The sequence below is a fragment of the Limulus polyphemus genome, unplaced genomic scaffold (assembly GCF_000517525.1).
Source record: "Limulus polyphemus unplaced genomic scaffold, Limulus_polyphemus-2.1.2 Scaffold2372, whole genome shotgun sequence".
NCBI lineage: Eukaryota > Metazoa > Arthropoda > Merostomata > Xiphosura > Limulidae > Limulus > Limulus polyphemus.
This window is the reverse complement of record NW_013667982.1, coordinates 12,182-21,784: the sequence shown is the minus strand read 5'-3', so window position 1 is coordinate 21,784 and position 9,603 is coordinate 12,182. Positions and strand designations below refer to the sequence as shown.

The 9,603-nt window shown below is 36.9% G+C and overlaps 1 protein-coding gene across 1 annotated transcript in view; it reads left to right on the top strand.

Annotated features, from left to right (window-relative positions):
- LOC106466754 overlaps positions 1 to 9,603 on the top strand; it is a 71,839-nt gene that overhangs the window by 56,551 nt on the left and 5,685 nt on the right. The window contains exon 3 of the mRNA XM_022394830.1: positions 8,533 to 8,621. Coding sequence (XP_022250538.1) covers positions 8,533 to 8,621 — 89 coding nt within the window. The remainder of the gene's footprint in view (positions 1 to 8,532; positions 8,622 to 9,603) is intronic.

Here is a 9,603-nt window from a genome sequence, read left to right as displayed (position 1 = left end):
AGAATATAATTTTTCTAATACGCCTCTTAAAATAAACCCTTTTCAGAATCTTTTTTTATCCAGGCAATTCTACAATTTTTGGGTGGGGGTGCCATATGGAACTCTTTCCTCACTCTCTACCCCCTCATTTCGAGCTCAAGCGATACAAGTTTACTAGTAGTCGAGTATTATAAGTTTTAGTAGGTCCCCACCCACTATTTGTGCTACTCGCCCAGCCAATTCGAGCAGCTTACAAGTGCCATACAGATCAATCTAGTCTTCTACGCCTCTTGCTTGCTGATGTTAGTTCTTAAATTCCATCTCCGTTCTTATGTTGTTTTTTAACAGGATTTTTAATATTGAGCCAACCATTTAAATTTAACTCTTGAGCTGGATGAAGAGGGATTTTTTTCCGAACACTCCCGATTGGGTTTCACCCTAAACTGAAGGTCAAACATCTTTAAATCGAACTTACTGTCATGCTTTGCTTTGTAACTGTCTCATAAACACGTGACTCTGACACACACACACACACACACACACACCGCCAATTGTTAGGTCAATAAAGCAACGCAGACTTGAACATTGGAAAGGTTTCAGAATTTAATGGTTTATTTGAAACGTAAGCCTAAAAACATTCTGAGTACATTTGGTAAGAAGTTCAGGAACTCTTATCTTGATAATAATAATAATACTTCTGGTTATGTCTTGTGTAGATGTTTGCCATCTGAGGCTTTCCTTTGTCATTGACTATTTCAAATGACATTCAGGACCACTTGTGACATCGACAGATAACACTAGTGTATAAATACCTTGGAAATAAAGAATGCGATTTAAGCTTACTCTGTAATATTAACTGGCAGGGCGTAACCTAGTGGTTAGCGTACCTGGACTGTAAGACAGAGTTCTTAAACTCTTGACCCTTTACCAAAAAACAAAACGTGGGTGCGTTATAAGAGTAACGATAAAATCTCGTTATTGAATTGGACGAGTCTGTGGGTACTTCACGATCATCCGCTCAACCTTTAGGTTACGTCTACTGAATTAGACCAATAGAAACACGTGTGGTAGCGTTTTCTTTTAATGTCGAGTTGCATGTTTGCGTTTATAAAGAGGAGGTCAGCTGATTGATTGATTCAACATTGAGCATTTTGGACTTTTTTCCTTCATCGGTGTGACGAAGGAAGGGCACGTCTATTCTCTCCACCCATTTTGACAACGACTATAAATAAATATGTAGCCCCACTTGTTAGCTAAGCCTCTTTCAAACTGAATCGGTCATGCGATATCGTGCTAAGCCTCACGTAGCCTTGTAATGTGAACTGACAGTTTTAAAACCGGCAACTTCTATGAGCTTTATGGCTGTATACAAGACGAAGAGTGTGTATGTGTATCAAATAGACCGCCTGAAGGGGACCCGCTTGGCTTGGAAAGGCATCAACGTGTTTATTTGGCATTGTGACAAAACTCTTATTCTGCACTCAAATTACACAATCAAAGACGCACTCCTTTTGATGTTCACCCCCCCCCCCTCCAAGACTTGTAGTGGCATATGACTATGCTTCCCCCAATAGGAGCCGGTAAAATATTATATTACTTGTGCGTGTGTGTATGCCTTGGTTATATTAAACGTGGTTTATTCATAAGCCTAAGAGTGGGAAGGAATCCACTTAAACTTTACTTCCTGAATAGGGGGGAGGGGGAACTGACGATTATTCACTAACGTCTCTTGAGAATATTACCAAACAACAAGATGTATTAAAGGACACGTGTAATAAAATTAACTTCTGATCAAAGCAAGCTACTACCTTCGATCAAAACAAAACGAAAAATCAACCCGACAATGAGTATAGCTAGTTAAATAACTTTTCTTTTTTCTTTTCACGATCGTACTTAATTAAAATGTATTGTTTCAATAGTTGGGTACCCTGGTTGTTGACAATATTTTTTTCGGCTGTAAACCCAACAATATCTCAAGAGGTCCAGCCTTTTTTTAGAAGGATTAGGTTAGTCCTAAATCCGTATATTAAGTTAACAACGAAAACCAATTTCTATGGTGAAGGTGTAATAACAATAGCACAGTTCTCGTGCCATCTCTAAACAACGGATACTTCACTAATGTTGAACCCCGTCCTGGGAAGCTAACTTGACAACTAACAAATATATCTAAGATTGGCTTCATTGAAAAACGGGCTTCTACTTGTACACATTATCACCCACACCACGAAAAGTGTCCAACCTTCAGTGATTGTTTGCTGGTTTCTTCTTCGTGATCTTTCCTCCAAGAGACGATCTGACGAAAGAGTGAGGGATTGATCCAGTTTTTCATTTCCATAACTAATCGCCCCCTCACCCCGGTAAGCTTTCAAAACTCGTAACGTTAAAATTAAGGGCTCAATCCGTGCAGATGGCCAATTGTATATATAAACATACAAGTTAATTAGGAAAGAAATCTCGCTGACTGACTTTAAACTTACAATAATGATAAAGTAACGTGTAGTTCTAACATGTGTTAGATTCTGAAATAAAACTAGACGCACATTTCTGAATATAATGTAATAATTGTGAATTATTCTTTGTCAAGTTTAAAACTATATGAAAACCAATTATCACGCGGCTCTTGCATCATAAAGTTGTTACCACAATCATTCGCACTCTAGGGCTAGATGGCACCACTGTTCTCTATTGCGAAAAGACTGTGGAAATTGGAATTGCCCAACCACCTTACTCAACTAACTTTTACATCCTGTAGTATCCGTTTAGTGTGTAATTTTCAACCATAAAATGGGGAAGGGGACTGTAAATTGGGTAATGGCGTTTATCACATACTACTGTTGTCTAATGTTACGTTTTAGTCGTTTATCTTGTACTTAATTTAGCTTAAACCTTTATTAAGTAGTTAAGAATACCCCTACTAAATAAATAGTGTTTTACATGGTGTGTTGGTAGCCCCCCCCCAGTGGCATAGCGGGATTTCTGTGGAATTGCAACGCTAGAAACCGGGTTTCGATACCCGTGATGGGTATAGCACATTGTGTAGCTTTGTGCCTAACGTCAAAGAAATCTTAAAATAGCTTTGCAAGTTCCCAGAACAGTTTCCAAATAACTTCTATTTCTTGTAAGAAAAAATAAAATTACAGTACATAGCAACTGACTTCATTGGTCAATTGTCTTTATACTGACACTATTTGATTTTTACCAAAGGCGAATCCATCGTGCTTATAAACTTGAGAACAAAGGGTACCCGATAATGGCCATCTTAAAACGCGATGGTATAAATTGTGGGCGTTGGGCGGCTCTTCCCACTGTTTTTTGAGCCGTAGCACACGAACCATTCGTCAGATACAAAAGGTACGGTATTAAACTTTTTTTGGAGGCTACCGACCTCCTCCTTTCGCTTCATCCTTCATTCGCGACATTAAGGCGATACAATTTAATTAACTGCCACAAGTTCGAACGATTGTGTAACCATCTTAAGAGGTCCATCTCTGTTCCTGTACCAAATTTCATCGAAAATAGTGCAGCCATTTTTTTTCGCAACATCTTGTGACGACAGATAGACGGACAACCGTATTTTATGTGCTTATATAGAATATTAAATAGACTTAAGTTTACATGAACTAACGACCTTGTTAAGCTAAAATTAAAGGCTTCTTGAGTTGCAAATTGCGTTAAAATGACGTATTGCAGACACGTTATCTTGGAAGGCACATTCTCGGAGTTTTCAACTTTTTGAGACCTCTCGAAACTTGTAGCACTTTCAATTTAAGAAGCACTAGTTTGAGTGTTTTGTTATGCGTTTTTTTCCCCCCTCTTAATTAACAAATGGCACTTTATCAAAATTATATAAACATGTTTATCTATGTTCGTATTAGTTATTTAAACATCATGGAAAATGTCACAGGAATTTGTAGAGCTCGGGTGGTCTTTCTTGTGGCCTTGTTCACTTCTGGCCTTCAAGAACTTTTTGTCGACTGTGTTCGTATCAGTGTGTGTGTGTGTGTGTGAGGGGAGTACAAGAGTAACTCTTCCCCTGTTTTGACTTGTTGTAGTTGTTTGTAAACATTAAGCTCGAGATCATGAGACTAGTTAGAAAAAAAAAAGCTAGCTGACCTTGAATCTCTGCTCTCTACATTGAGAAAAATGACTTTTCTGACCCCGAGAAGGTTCTGGGCTATCTACCATCCGTCATCTTTGTCCGACTGACATCATAGTTGTGTAATGTGACGCAAAGACTCGAAGAAAACGAGAAGTTTTGAAAGTCTAAAAACAGACGTTCTCGTTTCATAGTTCGTAATGAACTTTGTGTAATTGACTACCTTTTTTTTAAAAAAAAACAAACTGAAAATTCCCTTTTCAGACGTCGTCCTGTCTGCCGGACTACTAATGTCAATTTTTTTTTTCTGACTTTCAACTTGATCAACTTGATAAGCTCGGAAGTGAAGTTAGTACACTGTCAGTAAAATGTTCACTGGTTTGTTTTAAAGATGTTTAGATGGTTCATATTATAATAATAATAATAATAATGATTATGATGATAATAAAGTTGAACTTGCTTTTTTAAATGGTTATAGGGACACACACTCATCTAACTTTCTGTAGTAAGGAAATAGTCTTCTAAAGAACATGTTTATTCTATTCTTGTCTTTGTTTCCCTGTGTACGATTGGCTAAAGAGCTAGGTCAGCCCCCCCCCCCCTGTATAGTGGGGGCGAAAATGGATTATGTTCACTCTCGACAGAAAGTATGAAATTAGGTTTATTATGGTTTTAAGCTGTTATTTTCAAACACTTTGGGGAGGAACTTATCAGACAAAAGATTTCCATTGTAATCATGGAAGGGGGGAATAGTTAGTCGACGCTCCCTTCTATTGAAAGCTGCTATTATCGAGTACTGGCATGCCCCTCCCCGCTTAGACAAGCGTATTAAGTTCTTAACTGCACAAGTCAAACAATGTTGTATTATTTAACCTTATTTTTGTAACGCCATCTGTCTGCATCCGTTGACACTATTTGTGTCGCTTGCCAAACTTTTTAGTGGCTATAAACACTGTTGGGATCCTAATGCTCATAATTTCACATGGTCAGAACATGTGCATATATATAGGACTGGTAACATTTCCAATGAATTCGATGTTTGAAATTGGAGCAGAACTGCTCTGTCAGATATTAGACGTCCACAAGCTTCAATGTTATCACATCCCTATACAAAAGGGACTTTCATGTTCATTGGCAAGTTAACGAAACAATATAGCAACTCGACAACATACAGCTACAACCCTTTCTATTTATCCATTCATTGTTGCTTCATAGCATACTGACCAGCACAAATTTAATATTTTAGGTTTGCCTAAAATCATCCTTTTTTTGCAAGCAGTACGAATTTACGACTAGCTTCCGAAAATTACCCCAATGATTCTTACCCTTTACTCAACCCCAGTCTAAGATATGCTAGGAATAGATATCACACTCGTTCATTAATAATTAATACTGGTTTTTATTTGGACTAATAACATACTTTTCAAAACTTGTACGAGCAGTAATTTGCGAAAATTATAAACGAATAATTGTTTTTCAGTTTTCTTTCCTAAAAGCAGAATGATGACCCTTCATTTATCATAGAGGAAGTATGAACATTATTTTTTTTCTTGGCCCTGGCATGGCCAGATGGTTAGGGCGCTCGACTCGCAATCTGAGGGTCGCGGATTCGAATCCCGTCACACCAAACATGCTCGCCCTTTCAGCCGTGGGGGCGTTATAAAGTGACGGTCAATCCCACCTATTCGTTGGTAAAAGAGTGGCCTAAGAGTTGGCGGTGGGTGGTGATAACTACCTGCCTTCCCTCTAGTCTTACACTGCTAAATTAGGGACGGCTAGCTCAGATAGCCCTCGTGTAGCTTTGCCCGAAATTCATAAACAAACATTTTTTTTTCTTACTGAAATTACGCCCAAGCTTCTTTTTTAAAAGTAGTTCATTTTGTAATCGTATGAAATAAAATAAGACTAGGTAGTGCTTTGGATCACATATTTCAAACGTGACACTTTTGTTTCAGAGCAAAGCTACATTGCGTCTACTGTGGGGAATCGAACCCCGGACTTTAGCGTTGTAAGGCCGTAGACTTGCCGCTGTCCCACCAGGGGATATGATGGCTCGTAAGAAAGTACTTGTTTAAATAAAATTTGTCAATCCTTTTTAACTTCAACTTGCGTGATCCAGTTTTAAGTTGAAAGCCTAAGCCTTGTTTTGACAAGTTGATTCCCCAAATTTTTCAAACCATATCTTAAAACTTTCATGTATCAGTTTTCGTACTTTCTCCCAGAAGTGAACATCTCGTGTCATATTTGCCACTATTCATACTCCTCGCTCTAGTTTGAAAGCTTCATCGTATTGTTTGACTAGATCTTGGACAGATTGTCATCAATATTTGTGTTTTAACTATGTCCGAATCTGCAGAAGGAGCTTTCAGAAGAACTTCAACAGTCTCTTCTAAAGAACTGTTGTTCATAAACCGTCGGCAGTGTCACAAAATAAACACTTCAAAGTCCTAAGAATATGTATATGGCTTGCTTTGTAATAATCTTAATGGTGCAGAAAGTTCCCACTTATTTTTTTGTTTAAAAGCGAAAGAAAGCTATTAAATCTGTTAGGACTCGTTATCAAAAATATAAATAAATATTAATATGACGTTTTCCTAAACTTCCTAGTCATTTCAATAAAAACGTACGAGGTTTCTAATGAAAATTTTCCACTTTACACGACTATGTATGTTGGTAAGACGAATCCTAAAGCGAATATTTATCAACATTGATTTTCAAGTCCTTTGTTTGGATCGGTAAGTGTAATTACGATACCACTATGGCCCGGATCCTTCACATTACCACCAATCGCAAAGAAAATTTTTGTTCACTATATAAATGAATCTTTCAGCAATTAAACCTGTGTGCTGAGTTCAACAAGTCCCAGTATCATCATGGCAATCATCTGAATAAGATCGAAGACAAAGTGTTAAAGTTAAATCAAAAGCAGTGTTTTGCTCGATAAGAAAGTAACTCTTGATTAATATTCCATTTGATGTATGTATTGGTATTTGTTTATAATTGAGTTTGAGGATGATAGGAAACGTTTCGGAGCACTCCGTTCTTAAAGAGCTATAGTTAGAAGCTGAACTCGTAGAGTACTGGTTCTCAATATAACACCAGCCCGCCCGCTTTAGAACTGGTCGAGATGTCGTTGACACTGAGAGCATCAATGTTCTGTTCTTCTCCAAATGGCACTAGTTATAAAATGTATCAAACTGTGAGTAGATTGTAGTGTCCTAATTCTGGTTGTCGAGAAAACATTCTCTTAAAAAGCATCAAAGCGTTAGGATTATCATGATTGGTTAATAACGTTTATTGTTATTGTTGCTTCTAAGACAATCTAATGATCTTTACTGTACTTCAATAATAATATTCTTCTATTGGTCAGAACGGCTCTATATAGTGAGGCTTAGCGGTACTTTGTCATCATTCTTGATCTGAAAAGCTTACGAAACTCGTATTGTGTATCAATGCCTTATGAGTGGTCTAGTTTCGTATTTCTGTTTTTTTGTTTTTTTATACCATTGCTGTTATGTGTTGAGTAGTTTAAAGTGTGCTACGGTTGACGCCATATTGAGTGTTTAACATCGGGATTTCGTAGCTAGAATATCTTATCTATAAGAATATTTTTTAAAAGTTCAATTATAGTTGAATCGCACATATGTAGTTGACTTTGATATTCAACTGTCATTAACCCCCCCACCACACTTTTTTTTGTGTTCTATTTTGGCATTTTGTGCACTTAAAGAACACTTCGGACACATTAATGTTTAGGACTGCAAAAGAAAAGTAATTACTTTGAAGAACATGTAAATATGAATTGTACACAAGGATTTAACCGGAACGATTTACTATCAGAAAAGATTGTAACTTAACCCTAAAAATGAAGGTTACATGTAGTGGCTGTTTAATAACTGGGTTGTTTGAGTATATGCGTTGGTGAAATATATCTTGTACAGACTACTTACACCTAAGTCTGATAAATGTTTAGAGACAAGGTTTTAAAGTAAGATTCTGCATAAAGTGATACTAAAAAAAGTTCAAAATAAACGCACGTAATCTTCCATAATCTCGTGTTTGAGACGCCACGCTGTCATTAATAAGTGTAAGTTGTTTTAAAGTGAATTTAGGCTTGGTGAGAGAAATTAGTATCCATCCATTGGCTCGGCTGTAAATCTGAAGGCTTATAACGCTACAGAAAAAAAGTGGGAGGTTCTATGCCCATGGTGGGCACAACACAGCCCATCGTGTAGCTTTCTTCTTAACTATAAATAAACAGCTGAAACAGCTCTACGATAAAGGCAGTTACGTGGAATTTTTGTAATAAATAACAATTTTTTTCAGAGTAACATTTACAATTTAATCTTTGCAGACTAAAAATAGTGTTTCGTTTTTCATGTTTTAGGTTTTTTTTTTTTTCTTCCGTGAATTCGTATTGAAATATTTTTGTTATATTCCACCTTTTCTTTCTGCAGCCTATTACAAAGACCAAATCGGTAGAATCGACAACACGTGGAGGACCATATGACGTAGATGACAAACGGAAGAAAGAAAGGAAAACCCTGTAAGTGTCATTGTCGATATGATATAGGCTGGACTAACTTTTCTTTATAAATTGTTAGATTTCAATCAAGGAATTGCGTGCAAAACTAGGTAGATCTTAGCGGATCTACTGATTTATAAGTAGAGATAAATCTGAAGACCCACTATTATGACAAATCCTATAGCTCGAGAGAACATTCGATCGGAGTAAGGATGTAGAATTTTTTGGCTGCAGTTATCGGTAGTGACGTCGTACAGTTCACTACTTTATATGGTAAGAAACCTTATTAAATATATCCTGGCTTATCCTTCCCCTGTCTAAAGATGATGGGTCGACAACCCCGGAACCTTAGCCGTTGGATGACGTACAGAAAAGTAAAATTCAGGGAGAGGAAACGATTGACGTAGGGGGGTTTTGAAACTTTGGGAGGCGTTCGAGGCGTCGTGTTTATTTCAACAGTATTCACCTATCAGACGCTCAGCAACTTTACGATCGGTGACAGTCGAAAAAATTGAACGTTACACTTGTCATTCCCATAGAACTGAGAAGGAGAACTTAAGAAATTCCGTTCCACATGACTCGGTCTTGGTTCTTCGACTCCTTTTTAAACTTGTCACCTTCTTACTAAGAAAAGAAGAACATTTGTTTAGCTAGTGATGTAAGTTGGTACAGTAAAGTGATGTTTTAGAAAAAAGGTTGATATGCTGATCAAAATAAACTTCAGATGTTTTTATATTCGCAATTTTCTTTTTACTGTAATAAAATGCATATTTTTTTTTCAAACTTAATGTAAAAATTTAAATCCCTAGGCTCGTACTATAACAAACTAAAATTCAAAGATTGTGTGTGTGTGTGTGTGTGTGAGAGAGAGAGAGAGAGAGAGAGAGAGAGAGAGAGAGAGAGAGAGAGAGAGAGAGAGAGAGTAATTACTTAGTATAGTATTATTAGTTTGTTTACGTTACTTACTTACTTTATATTAATTAATTAATTAATTAATTAAGTT